We start from the raw sequence: 20,085 nt of genomic DNA on the forward strand, positions 1-20,085 counted from the left end.
GGAGACACAGGTGGAATGGATGGACTAGACCACCAACAGGACACAAGGCAAGGGAACTGAACAGGAAAAACTAAGAAATAAAACGGGAAACTAGAACTAACACATCCTGAAACGTCACATCATGACCAGGGCCGGATTAAACATGTAGAGGCCCCTGGGCCCAGAGTGTTCCAGGGGCCCCCTTCCCCACCGCAACATTGTGAAAATTGTGAATGATACACTGTGAAACGACATTTCTGACATCTCTCAGCCAGTGGTCCCAGTAGCAACACACTGGACACTGTGGTGGAACTATTCATTTTGTTTAATGTCCAAACTGCTGCCGTTTTCCCCAAATGGGCCCCAAATGGGCCCATAATGTCCATTGGATAATCCGGCCTTGATCATGACAAACAGTTTTATATCTGGAGGACGAGGAAACTCTCTAGAAGTTTTCCTTGTTGAAGATGAACTTGACGTCGGCCTCTGAGTGGGAGATGCTCTGCTTCTCCAGAGATTTTCCCAGCTGGGGGGGACCACACAGGAACACCCCCACTTTGGTCCTGGAGACACAAAACACAGAGTCACCAAGATGAACCAGAACTCCCGTCCAGCCTGGAGGAGGACCAGAACTCCCGTCCAGCCTGGAGGAGGACCAGAACTCCCGTCCAGTCTGGAGGAGGACCAGAACTCCCGTCCAGCCTGGAGGAGGACCAGAACTCCCGTCCAGCCGGGACGAGGACCAGAACTCCCGTCCAGCCTGGAGGAGGACCAGAACTCCCGTCCAGCCTGGAGGAGGACCAGAACTCCCGTCCAGCCTGGAGGAGGACCAGAACTCCCGTCCAGCCGGGACGAGGACCAGAACTCCCGTCCAGCCTGGAGGAGGACCAGAACTCCCGTCCAGCCGGGAGGAGGACCAGAACTCCCGTCCAGCCGGGACGAGGACCAGAACTCCCGTCCAGCCTGGAGGAGGACCAGAACTCCCGTCCAGCCTGGAGGAGGACCAGAACTCCCGTCCAGTCTGGAGGAGGACCAGAACTCCCGTCCAGCCTGGAGGAGGACCAGAACTCCCGTCCAGCCTGGAGGAGGACCAGAACTCCCGTCCAGCCTGGAGGAGGACCAGAACTCCCGTCCAGCCTGGAGGAGGACCAGAACTCCCGTCCAGCCTGGAGGAGGACCAGAACTCCCGTCCAGCCTGGAGGAGGACCAGAACTCCCGTCCAGCCGGGAGGAGGACCAGAACTCCCGTCCAGCCGGGACGAGGACCAGAACTCCCGTCCAGCCTGGAGGAGGACCAGAACTCCCGTCCAGCCTGGAGGAGGACCAGAACTCCCGTCCAGCCTGGAGGAGGACCAGAACTCCCGTCCAGTCTGGAGGAGGACCAGATCTCCCGTCCAGCCTGGAGGAGGACCAGAACTCCCGTCCAGCCTGGAGGAGGACCAGAACTCCCGTCCAGCCTGGAGGAGGACCAGAACTCCCGTCCAGCCTGGAGGAGGACCAGAACTCCCGTCCAGCCGGGACGAGGACCAGAACTCCCGTCCAGCCTGGAGGAGGACCAGAACTCCCGTCCAGCCTGGAGGAGGACCAGAACTCCCGTCCAGCCTGGAGGAGGACCAGAACTCCCGTCCAGTCTGGAGGAGGACCAGAACTCCCGTCCAGTCTGGAGGAGGACCAGAACTCCCGTCCAGCCTGGAGGAGGACCAGAACTCCCGTCCAGCCTGGAGGAGGACCAGAACTCCCGTCCAGTCTGGAGGAGGACCAGAACTCCCGTCCAGCCTGGAGGAGGACCAGAACTCCCGTCCAGCCGGGACGAGGACCAGAACTCCCGTCCAGCCTGGAGGAGGACCAGAACTCCCGTCCAGCCTGGAGGAGGACCAGAACTCCCGTCCAGCCTGGAGGAGGACCAGAACTCCCGTCCAGCCGGGACGAGGACCAGAACTCCCGTCCAGCCTGGAGGAGGACCAGAACTCCCGTCCAGCCGGGAGGAGGACCAGAACTCCCGTCCAGCCGGGACGAGGACCAGAACTCCCGTCCAGCCTGGAGGAGGACCAGAACTCCCGTCCAGCCTGGAGGAGGACCAGAACTCCCGTCCAGCCTGGAGGAGGACCAGAACTCCCGTCCAGCCTGGAGGAGGACCAGAACTCCCGTCCAGCCTGGAGGAGGACCAGAACTCCCGTCCAGCCTGGAGGAGGACCAGAACTCCCGTCCAGCCGGGAGGAGGACCAGAACTCCCGTCCAGCCGGGACGAGGACCAGAACTCCCGTCCAGCCTGGAGGAGGACCAGAACTCCCGTCCAGCCTGGAGGAGGACCAGAACTCCCGTCCAGCCTGGAGGAGGACCAGAACTCCCGTCCAGTCTGGAGGAGGACCAGAACTCCCGTCCAGTCTGGAGGAGGACCAGAACTCCCGTCCAGCCTGGAGGAGGACCAGAACTCCCGTCCAGCCTGGAGGAGGACCAGAACTCCCGTCCAGCCTGGAGGAGGACCAGAACTCCCGTCCAGCCTGGAGGAGGACCAGAACTCCCGTCCAGCCTGGAGGAGGACCAGAACTCCCGTCCAGCCTGGAGGAGGACCAGAACTCCCGTCCAGCCTGGAGGAGGACCAGAACTCCCGTCCAGCCTGGAGGAGGACCAGAACTCCCGTCCAGCCTGGAGGAGGACCAGAACTCCCGTCCAGCCTGGAGGAGGACCAGAACTCCCGTCCAGCCTGGAGGAGGACCAGAACTCCCGTCCAGCCTGGAGGAGGTACCTGGATCTACTGCAGAAGGAGACTGTCTGAAATAAAAGGCTTTATTTAATGTGGTTTTGGGTATAAAACTCATTCTGAGCCCTAAACGCTGCCTGGGACCAAACCCAATGTCCAGCCTGACGATACAACACCTAAATGTACCTGTAGGGGTACCCAGGCTTGCCCCGGGGGTGGGGGGCAGTTTGTATCTGATAAGGACCAGTGCTGTACCTCTGGTGGTCTCTGGTTTAAAAGTAGAAAATGTGACTCAACCTGCTCTGAAAACCTCCTGTGGCCATGACAACGGGCTCATGATGCCGGTCTGTAATGGACTGCTGGGTTATTGATGAACTGGGAGCGGAGCCTCACCCCGGGTGCTGAGACGCTATGTTGTTGAACTCGTTGTCCCAGTTTGGTTTCCCATAGAGAGTCTTCTGTTTGAGGCCGGTGATGGGATCGTTTTCGGCTTCGTGGTGAACGCGGAAGTGAGCCGCCTGAAGGGAAGACATGACAAGTCCGGTTTAGTAGAGGCGAGAATGGAAGAAGGAAGCCTTTATCGACTCGTCTACCTCAGTGTCCTTCCAGCGGGTGAGGTAGATGTTGTAGCTGAGGAAGTCTGCCATGTCCTTCTCCGTCATCTGACGCTCCAGAGACTGCAGCAGGTCTGCAAACCACTCGAAGGCTTGAGTCTCGGGACACAGCCAGTAGAAGTAGATCTGAAACGGATCTGCGGTCAGGTTCAGCTGCACAACCACATCATTGCACACACAGCAGCTTCCAGATGTTTCTGCTAGCCTGTCTCACCTTCTTGGTGAACACATCCTGGTTATTCTGGATGCGTTTGTACCAGACAGACTTGAGGATGGAGGCGAAAGGAGTCACACCGATTCCCGCTCCAACCAGCATGACCACCTCGTAACGAAACACGTCCTCGCTGGCGGTTCCAAACGGGCCGTCGATGGCCACCCTACCAACCACGACAAGACAAGCTGGTCAACAGGTCTAACTGGGACGCACAGCATCAAACATTTACCATCACAACTGGTTTAATAGAGAACAGGTTGGCAATGGGACCAGTTTACAGATAGCAAGTACAAAGTACTTTGCGACTGTACTAAAGTAGTTTTTTCAGGTTTCTCTGAAGACTTTTTACTTTGTTACATTTTCAACATAAATATCTGGATTGTCTACTTCTTTTATTTTCCCAAAAAGGCAACTTTTCCTTTTGTTTGGCGCTGCGACACCAATACGTGTGAACAGTTTTGGGTTTGGAACAGAGACTGGATATAAAAGATGGGCGGAGCCTCCGTGACGTTTCTCAAACGTTCAGAATGACCTAATCAGCCCTGAGACCGAAGGATGCGACATGAAATCATTCATTCTTCCTCTCTGCCTGCATTTCATGTTCCTTCATTTGGAAATGCTGAGATAAATCAGCCTTTAAAAGATCAAGCTGTCGGCTTATTTTTTTCTTCATCTGGAACTTCTGCTCGTCTCCATCATCTGCTTTGCCTCTGAGCAACTCACAACTGACATCTTTACTTCACTTTTAGTGTAGTTGGAAGATTCAATCACTGCCAGGGCTGTGAGTGTATCCAAGCACACAGCGACTAACCGTCCTGGGGGCTCATTTCAGCAGCAGAGGCGGCGCTTTCATTGTCTGCTCTAAAGAAAGGAGAAAAATGCTCCATCCCGCTCAGCAGGGCCACCATAATGGGAGACAGTATTGGTATTGTATGATAGCTACAGCTTTCTGCCTCCCTACTTACTCCTAAAATGATGGAGAAGAAGCAGAAACAGACAATAAACCACCCACAGCTCTCAATCTGACCCCTCTTGCCAGATTTTCAAAGAAGTGCAAAATTGGCTGTGCAGCACTGAATAACAGGGAATTTCAGATACAATGCCCCCCCCCTCCTTCCACCCATTTTCCCAGTATCTTACTTTGGCAGTTTCCAGGCCTCCTGAGGCTCAGACTTGTCTCCTCCACAGGCCTCGTACAGAGCCTGAGTCCAGTCCCCAACGATGCGAATGTGGGCAGTGAAGAAGTCCTCCTCGGGGGCCGAGGTCAGGGTGAAGGGATGCCATTCCAGCCTGGACACAGACGGACACTGGATGAAGACGTACTGTCCCACCTCCATGCGGAAGCCTTTCTTCTTCATCTGCAGCTCCAGAGTCTTGGAGGGGTGCATCACCACCTGAAGGTGCGTTGAAACGTAAGCTGATGGCCGACAGGAAGGATGAACATTATGCTGCACGGTGATGCAGTCATACCCACCTTGGTGATGACCACTTTCTGATGAGAGCGGTAGATACGAACCAGCCTCTCACACAGATACAGGATCATGGGGCCCACCACCCACTTCCACGTCTGGACAGAGATCAGAAAGTGTGCTTAGCGGCTGAACATGTGATTGAGAACGTGAAAATGTGCCCAACACACCATTGGTGGGTTTCCAGCAAACACAGGGACAGCACAGTTAGACCCGTTTGTCCCCCAGTCTGCAAAGCGATCGGCGCAGACGTCGGGCTTGTTGGTCTGCAGGCTGACGGCTGTCTGTCCTCGCACGATGCGCCTGCAACAACAAACACAGAGCTGCAAACCAGCTGCACTCATGATGGAGACCAGTTGGAAACCAGCTGCACTCATGATGGAAACCAGTTGGAAACCAGCTGCACTCATGATGGAAACCAGTTGGAAACCAGGTGCACTCATGATGGAGACCAGTTGGAAACCAGCTGGAGACCAGTTGGAAACCAGCTGCACTCATGATGGAAACCAGTTGGAAACCAGCTGCACTCATGATGGAAACCAGTTGGAAACCAGCTGGAGACCAGTTGGAAACCAGCTGCACTCATGATGGAAACCAGTTGGAAACCAGCTGCACTCATGATGGAAACCAGTTGGAAACCAGCTGGAGACCAGTTGGAAACCAGCTGCACTCATGATGGAAACCAGTTGGAAACCAGCTGCACTCATGATGGAAACCAGTTGGAAACCAGCTGCACTCATGATGGAAACCAGTTGGAAACCAGCTGCACTCATGATGGAAACCAGTTGGAAACCAGCTGCACTCATGATGGAAACCAGTTGGAAACCAGCTGCACTCATGATGGAAACCAGTTGGAAACCAGCTGCACTCATGATGGAAACCAGTTGGAAACCAGCTGCACTCATGATGGAAACCAGTTGGAAACCAGCTGCACTCATGATGGAAACCAGTTGGAAACCAGCTGCACTCATGATGGAAACCAGTTGGAAACCAGCTGCACTCATGATGGAGACCAGTTGGAAACCAGCTGCACTCATGATGGAAACCAGTTGGAAACCAGCTGCACTCATGATGGAAACCAGTTGGAAACCAGCTGCACTCATGATGGAAACCAGTTGGAAACCAGCTGCACTCATGATGGAAACCAGTTGGAAACCAGCTGCACTCATAATGGAAACCAGTTGGAAACCAGCTGCACTCATGATGGAAACCAGTTGGAAACCAGCTGCACTCATGATGGAAACCAGTTGGAAACCAACTGCACTCATGATGAAAACCAGTTGGAAACCAGCTGCACTCATGATGGAAGCCAGTTGGAAACCAGCTGCACTCATGATGGAAACCAGTTGGAAACCAGCTGCACTCATGATGAAAACCAGTTGGAAACCAGCTGCACTCATGATGGAAACCAGTTGGAAACCAGCTGCACTCATGATGGAAACCAGTTGGAAACCAGCTGCACTCATGATGGAAACCAGTTGGAAACCAGCTGCACTCATGATGGAAACCAGTTGGAAACCAGCTGCACTCATGATGGAAACCAGTTGGAAACCAGCTGCACTCATGATGGAAACCAGTTGGAAACCAGCTGCACTCATGATGGAAACCAGTTGGAAACCAGCTGCACTCATGATGGAAACCAGTTGGAAACCAACTGCACTCATGATGAAAACCAGTTGGAAACCAGCTGCACTCATGATGGAAACCAGTTGGAAACCAACTGCACTCATGATGGAAACCAGTTGGAAACCAGCTGCACTCATGATGGAAACCAGTTGGAAACCAACTGCACTCATGATGAAAACCAGTTGGAAACCAGCTGCACTCATGATGGAAACCAGTTGGAAACCAACTGCACTCATGATGAAAACCAGTTGGAAACCAGCTGCACTCATGATGGAAACCAGTTGGAAACCAGCTGCACTCATGATGGAAACCAGTTGGAAACCAGCTGCACTCATGATGGAAACCAGTTGGAAACCAGCTGCACTCATGATGAAAACCAGTTGGAAACCAGCTGCACTCATGATGAAAACCAGTTGGAAACCAGCTGCACTCATGATGGAAACCAGTTGGAAACCATCTACCTGGGAGCATTTATAGTTATAAACCAGTTATTTATTATAAACCAGTTCAGGTAGTGAATAAACACAGTAAATACCAGCTAATTTGACTCAAACCCATTTTTTAATAAACTAAACTAATTTATTTCTATTCAAAGTTTCATTTAAGCCGTTTAGTTTCTTTTACTTTGGATCCCTGTGTGTTTAATAATGTGAAGTAACTACAGAGAACTGGACCAGTCCCAGTTTCCCAACACCAACTGACCACGATGGTATGAACAACTGGTGGTCTTTAGTCTGATGAGCTATTCTAAATGGGACCATTATGGGACTGGGACGACATTGTAGATTACGTAAATCACTAGAGCTAGGTTAGTATTCAGGAAACAAGTCGACTGTCATATTTTATAACATTAACGGCCGTAAACATGGATGAGTTTAGTTCAGTTAGACGGCTTTGTAAAGTGTTGTCATGTGACTTTAGCCTAGGACCACGCTGGTTTGTAGACCACTGTTTACGCCGGCCGACTGTTGTTTTCATCTGGGACTGAAATGCTTCACAGCTGCCAGGTCCCTCCGCTGCACGTCGTGGGTGTTCTAGACTCTGTATCATACATTATAACCGTCTAATGCACAGCTACTTGTTGTTTAATCCATTTATACCAACGTGGTCCCACACAGTAAACGTTTTATAACAAGTGTTTATCTCTTTTTTACACTTGCTAAATATGCCAAAGCATAGGAACTATTTTATGTTTGTCTTCATGTAGTGCGGTTTTTCTGCTTTTCAGGCACAACAAACTGCCGTGAATCAGGAAAGAATCCGAATCTACGCCCAAAAAAAGTCAAATCAGATCACAGAGAGCCTTGTTGAATATGAAAGCGAAGGACATGGAACTGCTCGCTGTTTTTAAGAGATGTTAAATGTTTTCCACTCAGGACACGCTCCCAGACAGAGGTGTATGAAGTAGAAGTAAAGATACAGTAGAAGTCCTGCCATGTTTCTGGATCTACTGATGCATCTAGAACAGGTGTTTTCACCAACAGGCTCGTCTACCTGCAGTGGAGCTGATTACATTCACCTGGTTTAGTGATGGATGGAAACAGCTGCTGGACAGGACTTCTACTTTCTACTTCTACTTTTCACACCTCTGGCGGTGGAAAGACGACGCCACCGCTTATCTCTCCATCCCGGCCACATCTGCTCCATCAGAACGCCGGTTTTCAGCTACAGCAGGGAACGTAAGCTGTGTTTCCATCACACCTAGAACTGCACAAAACCTAAAGATCTCAATAAAAAAAACACTAATGGAAACACCTACATTTAGAAAAAAAGGACTGAAATATGGCTAAAAAGCTTTTACACTCCCATGAGGTGGTTTTTCAGACGTTTTGAGACAGAACTATATTGGACACGATGTGGAGGATCATGGCCAGTTCATTTCCGGTAAAGATGGCGCAACGTGGAAAAAAACAACAAATTTCAGAGTTTTAGAAAAGAAAATGAGGGAGAAAAGCTCGGAAAAGCCGCGGCAAATTCTCTGTAGCAAGTAGGAAACATCGCGACATGGTTTCTTCACATTAGCTGTAATTCGCAGGCCGATGTGCTGAACACTGTTCAATGGAAACACCTGCAAATCACAACTGTTTTCAGAAACTTACAAATATCGCTTTTATTTAGCGAAAATGTAATTGAAACGCAGCTACTGTTTCAAAGTAAAGGGCTCCGTTGACATGCTCACTTTCCTCCACAGTAACACTGAATTCATCATGATGTGTCGATGCGTCGACCATGACGGCTCTTATCTGCAGTAGTTCTCAACACATGCGGGTATCTCACTTGGAAATCTTCCATTTTATTTCCGATTTGTTAAGATTTTACTTTTTAAGATTTGAAGCTGCGACGTGACTTTATAAAATACTTTTCAGTATTTGCAGTTTTTCTTGTTATACTGGGTAAATGCTGCTCTATCAGATCTAAATCCATACAGCCCATCCAGGTGGCGCTTTGGTCATGTGGAAGATTGTGTTTATTTATTTATACATGTTGATGAAAGGTTGATGTTTTATAACTTCTTTCTTTGATGTTCCGCTGCACTTAGAATAATCGATAGAGTTATTGATTAATAATAAAAAAAACAATAAAAAAAAACCCCAGATTTACCGAGAAAGAAATAATCAATAGGGACATCTCTAGGACATTTTCACGTCCAAACCAGATCCAAATGGTGCTAAGACACCAGACCAGTCCACTATGCTGGTCTGAATGGAGCCCCAACCAGCTGGAAGCTCTTTCACACCACCAGTAAAAACCAGATCCAAATGGTGACAAGACCAGTCCCAGTCCCACCTCTGGACCCCAGACCTGGTAAATCTGGACTGGTGATGAAGACTCCACACTGAGCAGTAGCTCAACCTCACAGTTAGCTCCAACCCTCAGAAACTGGGAACAAACCTTCGGGGACTGGAGGAGGAACTGGGGTTACTTCCAAACTGTAGAGTCCACTACCAGGATTACGTCAGACCTGTAGGATCAGGACAGGTTGTGTGGTCTACCTGGGTGGGGGGTCCAACCCACCCTAACAGGAGCGGTAAGAAGACCCAGCCGTACCCGAAGCCGTGAAACACCAGGCCGATGAAGAAGATGACGAAGAGATGGTGAGTGTACCAGAAGACCTCGAAGTAGGACCTGCGGATGACCTCCATGGACGAGGTGATGATGAGGATGAGAGCCAGCGTGATGGCGACGCCCGTCAGCCCGGCGATGGTGGTGAACATGACGATGGTGGGGTTCTGCACCAGGAAACACAACACTGGTGACATGTGGAGACATGTTGGATGCTGAGCGGGTCAGCTGGGGGGGTCAGACCCGTTTCTGCTTTCATCACCCCCCCGCAGGCTGTTGGCTAACTTACCGTTTTGTCACTCCGTAGTTCCCCTCGTAGCGAGCTAAAGGTTACTGCGAGGAGGAAGATGAAGAGTGTGATGGCGGACTGGCTTTAAAACGTGACGTCTCTGAGACAGACGAGCTCGTCGTCTATACGTCACATCATCGATTAAAGATTCAGAGAAATCTCTGGACTGCGTGTTGGTGCTGATGAAGCCTGCGTCAGTAAACACCGGTAATCACCTCATCCGTTATGTAAATAATAAACAAACATATTAGATGCTGCTTTGTCTGAGCTCTGAGGAAACCGTCTGCCGACCAATCAGACTCTGCAGTGGACAACCACCCAGCTGCTATTAGATCACAGATCCAAAAGCAGCTTTCAGGATATTATGGGATGTGTTAGGCCACATGCGATGGATAATATGGCCTCTTCTTTGCAGGACAGAGCTTTAACCTACATTTGTTGATTGCTTGGTGCAGTCATGTCAGGCTCATCCCCAGCACACAGAGATTCCCCGTATTTCTCTGATTTCTCGGATGTTTGATGATAAAATGTGGAGAAGGAGCTTGTTAAGTTTAAAACGTGTCACAGGGTTGATGTCTGCAGCAGCGAGCACTTTCCTGGCAGAAACGGTACTTTTCTTCTCGTCACTGCTTTTGAGGAAATTACATCCTGTTTCTACACAGAAGTTTCTCAAAAGACCACTAAGATAAGTACCTCAGAAGGGGAAGTATTACTTCATAGTACTTCAGTAAAACTGATTCTAGCTGTAGAAAGGAACAGTTGGATTTCACAAAGTTTAGCAACACTGAAAGTGTCTGACCCGAGTTACGACTGAGAAGCGGTTAAAACGAGGCTCACCGTCTCGTTGGTCCGAATGGGGTTCAGGAAAGAGGCGTTGTCCCCGGTGCCGATTTCCGACAGGATGAAAGGCAAGAAGCTGCTGTTCCGGTTCAGTTGGGCATCCATGAAATACTCAAAGTTGAACAAATGTGCAACAATGTGCACGGCTGTGAAAAGGAAAAGAAAAGGAAGACAAAACCATGGATGTCACGAAGGAGTGGTGGAGGTGGGCCCAGATGCAGGCTCTGGAGACAGGAAGGCTGAATGGAGATGTTTATTTCCAACAGAAAAAGACTTGACACAGGAACGCAGGAAGCTAAGAAAATGAACCAGCCGAGAGGAACAGAAACCAAGGGGTATAAATACACAGGTACAAAATGAGACACAGGTAAAGTAAATGAACTAAATGAGATCAGGTGAATCTAACAAACAGGAAAGCAACACAGGAAACCAGACATGAGGGACCTAAACAGCAAAAATACAAAATAAAACAGGAAACCAGGAACTAAACATCACATCATGACACAGGAGTCATTTCCATCACAACTGCATCTGTTTGGGCGATGAACAACATCTGGAGGTTGGAGGGGTGATGGAGGAATACGTTCTATCACATGACTCGGGTCTTTATTTCATGTTTTCAGTTTTTAGGCTTCTTATGGCACAAAGAATAACTTTGTATGGTTCAGTTCAGGTAAACACATTTTCTGTTCTGCAACAGTCTTGTCCTCCATTTGGGTTACCATGGTGACAAGACCCACAGCAGTTTAATTTTACCTGTCCAGACATAAATGGATTAAGCTTTTGTATGTATGGCTTGGCCAGTGACTTCCCTGACGTGGCAAGCTGCAGGTCATCTCCCCTAATGTAGCGTACCTGTGTGGAAGGCGATCATGTAGGCCACTAGTTTGTGGAAAGTCAGGTTTCGATCTAGCTGCCGAGCTGCTGTCCGGCTGCAGTACTGAGAACAAAGACAGACAGAAGTTCTTTAGGAGCCAGCGGTGAGAAATACAGAGAACAAATTCAGTTTTTACTTCACAGCCTGGATGCAATGTTGAGAGTTAGGGTTTAGGGTTGGGGTAGAGCAGGTTTACCTGGACCGAACCTCAGAGGGTTCGGGTTGGGGTTGGAGTTGGGGGTTGGTGTTGGAGTTTAGGGTGGAGTTGGGGTTGAGGTTTAGGGTTAGGTTGGGGTTTAAGATTGGGGTTGGTGTTTGGGTTTTATGATTATAGTTTAGCCTCAGGTTTGGGGGTTTATTTTGGGGTTGGTGTTGGGGTTTAAAGTTGGGATTGGGGGTTCGGGTTGGAGTCGGAGTTAAAGGTTGGGGTTTAGTTTTAGAGTTGGGGTTTAAAGTTGAGGTCGGTGTTGGGAAATAGGGTTGGGGTTTAGGGTTAGAGTTTAGGGTCAAGGTCAGTCTTGGGGTTTAGCTTTAGGGTTAGAGCTTAGGGTTTGGTTCGGGACTTAAGATTGGCGTTGGGGTTTAGAACTGGTGTTAGTGCTTAGGGTTGCAGTCTAGAGTTGATGTTGGGTTTGAGGTTTAGGGTTGCGGTTGTGTTTAGGATTAGGATTTAGGGTTTGGTTTGGGGGTCTACGGTCGGGTTTGGAGTTGGGTTGGAGTTTAGAGATTTAGGCTTTGGGTTTAGGTTTAGGCTTAGGGTTATGGTTGGGGTTTACTGTCTGGGTGGGGGCTTAGGGTTTTGAATTAGGCTGGTTTAGGGTTAGGGGTTTTTTCAAGGTTTACTGTTGGGGCTGGAGTTTAGGGTTAGGTTTGGGGTGTAAGGTTTGTGTTGGGGATTAGGTTTAAGTTTGGGGTTTCAGATTGGGGTTGAATTTTAGCCTTAAGGTTGGGGGTTTGAGTTTGGGATTGGTCTTGGGGCTTAGGGTCTGGGCCTGGATTTAGGGTTTGGGTTGGGGTTTGAGTTCAGGGTTTAAGATTGGGGTTGGTGTTTAGGGTTGTTGTTGGGGTTTAACCTTAGGGTTGGGTTTGGTGGTTTATTTTGTGGGTTGGGGTTTAGAGTTGAGGTTGGAGGTTAGGGTTGGGGTTTATGGTTGGGTTTGGGGCCCCGGGTTGGGGTTTAAGTTTGGGATTTAGGTTAGCCTTGGGGTTCAGCTTTGGGGTTGGGGTTTAGTGTATGGGTGTAGGTTTGAGGTTGGTATTAGGGTTTAGGGTTGGGGGTTAGCCTTGGGGTTGGTTGTTGGTGTTAGGGTTAGGGTTTTAGGATTGGTGTTAGTGTTAAGGTTGCTGTCTAGGGTTGATGGTGGGGTTGAGGTTGGGGTTTGGTTGTGTTTGGGTTGGTGATAGGGGTTAGGGTTAGGATGTGGTTTGATGGGTTAGGGTTGAAGGTTAGGTTCGGGTTTCAGATTAGGGTTTAGACTTAAGGTTCGAGTTTGGGGTTGGGGGCTGGGGTTTGGGGTAGAGCGTTTATGTTGGCGTTGGTGACTGGTGTTATGGTTTAGGGTTGGTGTTGGGGTTTAGGGTTCGGGTTTAGCTATAGGGTTGGGGTTTTGGGTTTATGTTGGCGTTGGGGGCTATTGTTACAGTTTAAGTTTGGGGTTATTGCTTGGGCTTGAGGTTTACTGTTGGTGTTGGGGTTTAGGGTTATGGCTTAGGGTTAGTATTCGGGTTGGGGTTTAGGATTTGTGTTAGTGTTTGGGGATGAGGTTTAGGGTTGCATTGTGTTTTAAGTGTGGTGCTTAGGGTTGAGGTATGTGTCGGAGTTTCGCTTTAGGGTTAGGGTTGGGGGTTTATGTTGGGGTTTGGTGTTGGGTTTAGAGTTTTGGTTGGGATTAAGGATTGGGGCTAGTGAGTAGGGTTTCAGTTGGTTTAGGGATTTAGGGTTGGGGTTTAGCCTTAGGGTTAGGGTTAGGTTGGGTTTTAGATTGGGGTTGATGTTGGTGTTGGGGTTAAGGGTTCGGGTTAGTGGTTTATGATGGGGATAGGGGTTTGTGATTGAGTTTAGGTTTGGGGTTGGGGTTTATGGTTGGGTTGGGGCTTAGGGTTAGGGTTGGAGTTGAGGGTTAGGATTGTGGTTTAGGATTGGTGTTATTGTTTAGAGTTGGGGTTACTGTTGATGCTGGGGTTTTTTGTAGGGGTTTAGGCTTGTGGTTGGGGTTGAGGTTGGGGTTTTGGGGGGTTGGTGTTGGAATTTAGGGTTGGGTTTGGAGCTTCGGGTTGGGCATTATCATTAAGATTGAGATTGGGTCTTAGGGCTAGGGTTGAACTTTGGGTTTTAATGTTGGGGTTGGGGTTTAGGGTTAGGATTGTGGTTGGAGTTTAGGGTTGAGGTTCAGTTTCAGGGTAGGGTTTAGGCTTAGGTTTGGGATTAGCATTTAGGCTTGATGTTAGGGTTAGGGTTGGGGTTGGGTTTTAGGATTTGGGATAGGAGTTATGGTTGTGGTTGGCATTAAGGGTTAGGGTTGGGGTTCGAGTTTATGTTTGTGTTTAGAGCAGGTTTACCTGGACCGAGCCACGGAGCACGGAAAGCAGGTTGCGGCAGACTGGCAGCAGGATGAGCATACAGTTGAAGTTGAGGCAGGCAGCAGGAGCTCTGGCCCAGGACAAGGCATGCTGGGAGTCAACAGCAGGGATATGTTAAATGAAGAAGTAATCAGATTACCAATGGAGACATCTTCCCACATCTCTTCACAGCAGAACATGGCTCATCCTCATGTCCAGCAGCATTTCTGAGTACGTCTGTTGTTCACCAGTTGGACTAGTCTGAAAAACTCCTGACAGAAGACTTTACTGGCAGCAACTGGTTTCTCACTCAGACATGGTTGATAGTTAGATCACAGCTCCAGACCAACCAGTTAGTCCCAGGATGGACTGATGCAGATCTAAACCTCCATCAGAACCACATGATGCCTAAAGAAGGGAAGTAGAACAAAGTCCAGACTGTCCAGGAGACAGTTTGTCGTCAACACGGTCATCCTTTTTGACTGAGGATGAAGTCCATGTGATCTTCATCAGGGAGGATGAGGGGCTACATGACCTGACCGACATGAGAGACGAGGAGACCAGACGAGCAGGATTTTCAGCCTGGCTGGTGAAACATTCAGCAGCTTTTTATCCAGCAGTTCGGAGCCGGGAGGAGATCTGCTGGTGTGACACCAGTAACAGAACCAACGTCATGCTGGTATGATGAGGAAAACCAGTAAGAGACTCAGACATAAACACAAGCTGGAAAATCAATGTTGATCATGAGAATTTCTGCCATTTTTTTAACTCCAGTAAAAATCACAACATCTCAATGAACCTGGATGAACCTTCCATTTCATCATTACAGGCTACTTCTGCATCCCAGCTGCAGACTTTAGTAAAAGAGGAAGGTGATGCAGTGTGTGTGTGTGTGTGTGTGTGTGTGTGGAGGGGCTGCTTCTCATAGACTAACAGCAGTATATTGAGGAAATGAAAAGTCTGTGGTCCAGCGCTCAGACTGGCCTGGCGAAGCGGAGACTGTGGTGTCGGCTGGACTCACCCCGAGCAGGACTCTGGTGTAGAACCAGCGCTCCACCAGGAAGGCCATGTAGAAGTGGACAAACAGGAAGGCGTTGATGCCCAGCCACACCAGCTGAGAAACACCAGCAAACATCAGAAAACGGCCTCGTAGCGGTGATCCAACTCCAGAAGCGCGGAGGATAAAATACTCACGATGACGAAGATGGACAGTCCCTCGTTGGCGACGAAGTTCCCCATGATGAGAGGCGAGGAGAGCCGGGCTGACAGGACGGGAAGTGGAGGAGGCAGAGCATCTCTGCTTTTATATACAGCAGAAGAGGAAGTGATCTTCACACTTTGCTTTATTTTTGGAGGGAAACTCGATGATTTCCACCTCAGTGGCTGCAGGTGGAAAGGCTTCGCGGTGCACTCTCATGCTCCCGGCTCGGTTCTGACCCACGGCTCAGATCAGCTCTTCAGGATTCCTCATCCATACTAATATTGGTTTCAGTGTTGTTGGGCTTCCGGGTTTTTACTCAGCTTTCCCCTCGTTTCCAATAAAAAAGCTAAAACGACCAGAATGATGAAAATGAGGCTGTGGTGTTGCCTGAACCTTTCTGAGGAATCTTGCAACACGTTTCTTCAGTAAATCTGTTTCTTCACACGTTATAAACCGTGGAGACGTCTGACAGGAACAGTCTGACATTAAACAAGTGTTTATTTCCATTCCTGTACTTTTATTTCCTTCAACAACATGGACAACGTGGCTTCTTGGTGCAGAACAAAGCAGGCAAACTTTGCTTTGACGAGCCTCCAACCTGCAGCAGCAGCTCCTGACCTTCCACCTCCCACCATCTCCGCAGAAACATGACCAGACCCGTCAGATGTGTCTTCTGGAGGATTCCTCCTCAGAAACCTGCTCATCCGCATCACTCTGATGCTCCTTTCAGGGGGAAACATGCAGAACACTGCAGCTCCTCATGTCGTCGTGCAGCTTCACAGGAAAACAAAGCAAACGAGAAGCTTCTGATGTTTGTGTGATTGGTGGAGGAGCAGGTTGTCACTGCACACATGGCTTCTGATTTCCTTCTGATTACTGCTTCATGATGTTTTTCCTGCCGGCTCAGCACAACGGGATCGTTTCAGTAGGAATGTGTGATGATTCAGACAGTTGTCTGTTTTTGCTTGGTTTTGTGGAAACGGGGGTTCCTGGTGCAGAAGGGGAATTCTGTGGTTCGTTTCTGCGTTTTAAAGCTGGAAATAAAGGAGGAAGGTTCTTCCACCTGGAGCATCAAGAACCCTGAAAACATGAGGAAAGTCTGCGTTTCTTCTTCTTCTCCTTCAGGCATTTAAAGGCAGACCTGCAGGAGGTCTTCATCACGTAGACACCGAGAAGGACGATCCACCTCACTCCACGTACACCATATGATAAACATATATTTACACGCACATGATAACAACAACATACCTGAGTGATGAACAAGAAGACAATAAATTACATTTTTATAGAATATATTATAAACACGATAACAGAACATTTAATCTGTTTTAGACAATAGGTGGAAATAAAAGCATCTCTGTTCATGTATAAAGATATAAAACACTTTTCTAAAGTCATGTCTGGAAAGTTAAATCAACTCTGAGACGACTCTTCCTTACAAAACCTTCAGTTTAACCACAAATCCGTTTTAGTTGGTTGTTTTACAGCTAAAAGCATTTCAGAAAAATGAAAAATGAAAAATAAAATAACATTAAACGCAATTTTTATGCAGTAACTTTTATTTTGTCACTAGTTTAATTTCTTCAGTAAATACTGATTGAAGGCAGTTTTTGGTTGTTTGCCGAGTAAACTGGAAGGATTCATGTGTCTGGTTACCTGTAAAAGAAGCAAAACCTTTCCAAAACACAAACGGGTTTAACTGGATAAACTATTTTTCTTATTTAATAGAGTGAAAGTTGTCAGATTTTATACTAACTGGTTGTCATGTGTGTTTTGTTGCTTTAGTTCTGGATTTTCTGTTTTAGTTTTCCCTGTTTAGTTCACTTGTTTCTTAGTTGGCCTTTAGTTCCTGTTCATTAGATTCACCTGGTCTCGTTAGTTTCATCCATTTCACCTGTTTCTTGTTCTGTTTCTTACTATTTATACCCCTCGGTGTCGGTTCGCCAGACTGGTCCATTGTGTGTGTGTTTAGTTGTCTGGTCAACCCTGTTTTCTCTGGATAAAACCGTCTTTATTCTACAGTAAGCAGAAGGACCTCGTGACCATTACATCCAGCAAGTTGTGGGAATGCTGCTTGAGGAACCAGAACCGGTGGAACGGGTGGTCTGCTCTGGTCTCACGGGAACTAGACCGGCCATAAAGTCGGTCTAGTTCCCACAGTCCAGTCTCCACCACAACCGTGACAATGGTAAATGGACTACATAGCGCTTTTCTAGTCATCTAGATAAATCGACTACTCGACCACTGCTATAACACACGATGGGCACATCAGGGAGCAACATGGGCGTCATTGTCCAGCATCTTATTGGTTCTGTCTCTTCTCGGAGGTCTCCCCTAGCGACGCTTCGCCTTCGTCCCGTTTCTTCTCGGAGGTCTCCCCTAGCGACGCTTCGCCTTCGCCCCGTTTCTTCTCGGAGGTCTCCCCTAGCGACGCTTCGCCTTCGTCCCGTTTCTTCTCGGAGGTCTCCCCTAGCGACGCTTCGCCTTCGTCCCGTTTCTTCTCGGAGGTCTCCCCTAGCGACGCTTCGCCTTCGTCCCGTTTCTTCTCGGAGGTCTCCCCTAGCGACGCTTCGCCTTCGTCCCGTTTCTTCTCGGAGGTCTCCCCTAGCGACGCTTCGCCTTCGTCTCGTTTCTTCTCGGAGGTCTCCCCTAGCGACGCTTCGCCTTCGTCCCGTTTCTTCTCGGAGGTCTCCCCTAGCGACGCTTCGCCTTCGTCCCGTTTCTTCTCGGAGGTCTCCCCTAGCGACGCTTCGCCTTCGTCCCGTTTCTTCTCGGAGGTCTCCCCTAGCGACGCTTCGCCTTCGTCCCGTTTCTTCTCGGAGGTCTCCCCTAGCGACGCTTCGCCTTCGTCTCGTTTCTTCTCGGAGGTCTCCCCTAGCGACGCTTCGCCTTCGTCCCGTTTCTTCTCGGAGGTCTCCCCTAGCGACGCTTCGCCTTCGTCCCGTTTCTTCTCGGAGGTCTCCCCTAGCGACGCTTCGCCTTCGCCCCGTTTCTTCTCGGAGGTCTCCCCTAGCGACGCTTCGCCTTCGTCCCGTTTCTTCTCGGAGGTCTCCCCTAGCGACGCTTCGCCTTCGTCCCGTTTCTTCTCGGAGGTCTCCCCTAGCGACGCTTCGCCTTCGTCCCGTTTCTTCTCGGAGGTCTCCCCTAGCGACGCTTCGCCTTCGTCCCGTTTCTTCTCGGAGGTCTCCCCTAGCGACGCTTCGCCTTCGTCCCGTTTCTTCTCGGAGGTCTCCCCTAGCGACGCTTCGCCTTCGTCCCGTTTCTTCTCGGAGGTCTCCCCTAGCGACGCTTCGCCTTCGTCCCGTTTCTTCTCGGAGGTCTCCCCTAGCGACGCTTCGCCTTCGTCCCGTTTCTTCTCGGAGGTCTCCCCTAGCGACGCTTCGCCTTCGTCCCGTTTCTTCTCGGAGGTCTCCCCTAGCGACGCTTCGCCTTCGTCCCGTTTCTTCTCGGAGGTCTCCCCTAGCGACGCTTCGCCTTCGTCCCGTTTCTTCTCGGAGGTCTCCCCTAGCGACGCTTCGCCTTCGTCCCGTTTCTTCTCGGAGGTCTCCCCTAGCGACGCTTCGCCTTCGTCCCGTTTCTTCTCGGAGGTCTCCCCTAGCGACGCTTCGCCTTCGTCCCGTTTCTTCTCGGAGGTCTCCCCTAGCGACGCTTCGCCTTCGTCCCGTTTCTTCTCGGAGGTCTCCCCTAGCGACGCTTCGCCTTCGTCCCGTTTCTTCTCGGAGGTCTCCCCTAGCGACGCTTCGCCTTCGTCCCGTTTCTTCTCGGAGGTCTCCCCTAGCGACGCTTCGCCTTCGCCCCGTTTCTTCTCGGAGGTCTCCCCTAGCGACGCTTCGCCTTCGCCCCGATTCTTCTCGGAGGTCTCCCCTAGCGACGCTTCGCCTTCGCCCCGTTTCTTCTCGGAGGTCTCCCCTAGCGACGCTTCGCCTTCGCCCCGTTTCTTCTCGGAGGTCTCCCCTAGCGACGCTTCGCCTTCGTCCCGTTTCTTCTCGGAGGTCTCCCCTAGCGACGCTTCGCCTTCGTCCCGTTTCTTCTCGGAGGTCTCCCCTAGCGACGCTTCGCCTTCGTCCCGTTTCTTCTCGGAGGTCTCCCCTAGCGACGCTTCGCCTTCGTCCCGTTTCTTCTCGGAGGTCTCCCCTAGCGACGCTTCGCCTTCGTCCCGTTTCTTCTCGGAGGTCTCCCCTAGCGACGCTTCGCCTTCGTCCCGTTTCTTCTCGGAGGTCTCCCCTAGCGACGCTTCGCCTTCGTCCCGATTCTTCTCGGAGGTCTCCCCTAGCGACGCTTCGCCTTCGTCCCGTTTCTTCTCGGAGGTCTCCCCTAGCGACGCTTCGCCTTCGTCCCGTTTCTTCTCGGAGGTCTCCCCTAGCGACGCTTCGCCTTCGTCCCGTTTCTTCTCCGAGGTCTCCCCTAGCGACGCTTCGCCTTCGTCCCGTTTCTTTCCCGAGATCTCTCCAGCCAGTAAAAGTCTGTCTGGTTATATATTTTTTTGCCTCTTTCTCCTTCTCATCCTCTCGTCCTGTGTCGCCATGGTGACGGTAAACCAAGTGGACCGGGTTTCTGGAGCGTGACGCTGTGATGAGACAGTCAGATGTAAGGTGATGCTCAGAGACAGAGGGACAGTTTGGACGAAGTTTTAAGGTCATAAAGTGAATCTGTG

The 20,085-nt window shown here is 50.1% G+C and overlaps 1 protein-coding gene across 1 annotated transcript; it reads right to left on the reverse strand.

The window, feature by feature from the left end:
- Positions 1–383: 383 nt before the first annotated feature.
- Positions 384–15,517, reverse strand: cybb (cytochrome b-245, beta polypeptide (chronic granulomatous disease)). The gene is made up of 13 exons (XM_079263678.1): positions 15,425–15,517; positions 15,252–15,344; positions 14,231–14,341; positions 11,650–11,734; positions 10,792–10,940; positions 9,651–9,832; positions 5,147–5,279; positions 4,982–5,074; positions 4,648–4,901; positions 3,508–3,670; positions 3,273–3,419; positions 3,073–3,197; positions 384–542 (listed from the first exon to the last, which is right to left on the reverse strand). The coding sequence occupies exons 1-13, from the start codon at positions 15,467–15,469 to the stop codon at positions 425–427; spliced, it is 1,698 nt and encodes a 565-aa protein (XP_079119804.1). The 5' UTR covers positions 15,470–15,517; the 3' UTR covers positions 384–424.
- Positions 15,518–20,085: the final 4,568 nt, after the last annotated feature.

The sequence above is a fragment of the Telmatherina bonti genome (genome assembly GCF_933228915.1).
Source record: "Telmatherina bonti genome assembly, chromosome: 24".
NCBI lineage: Eukaryota > Metazoa > Chordata > Actinopteri > Atheriniformes > Telmatherinidae > Telmatherina > Telmatherina bonti.

What these genes read in the sequence shown, in the direction of transcription:
- cybb (XM_079263678.1), bottom strand. Translation starts at nt 15,469, where the DNA reads ATGGGGAACTTCGTCGCCAACGAGGGACTGTCCATCTTCGTCATC. An exon ending in TGCTCCGTGGCTCGGTCCAG is followed by an intron (nt 11,735 to 14,230) that starts GTAAACCTGCTC and finishes CTTTGTTCTCAG; the next exon opens with TACTGCAGCCGGACAGCAGC. An exon ending in CATGATCGCCTTCCACACAG is followed by an intron (nt 10,941 to 11,649) that starts GTACGCTACATT and finishes TCCTTTTCACAG; the next exon opens with CCGTGCACATTGTTGCACAT.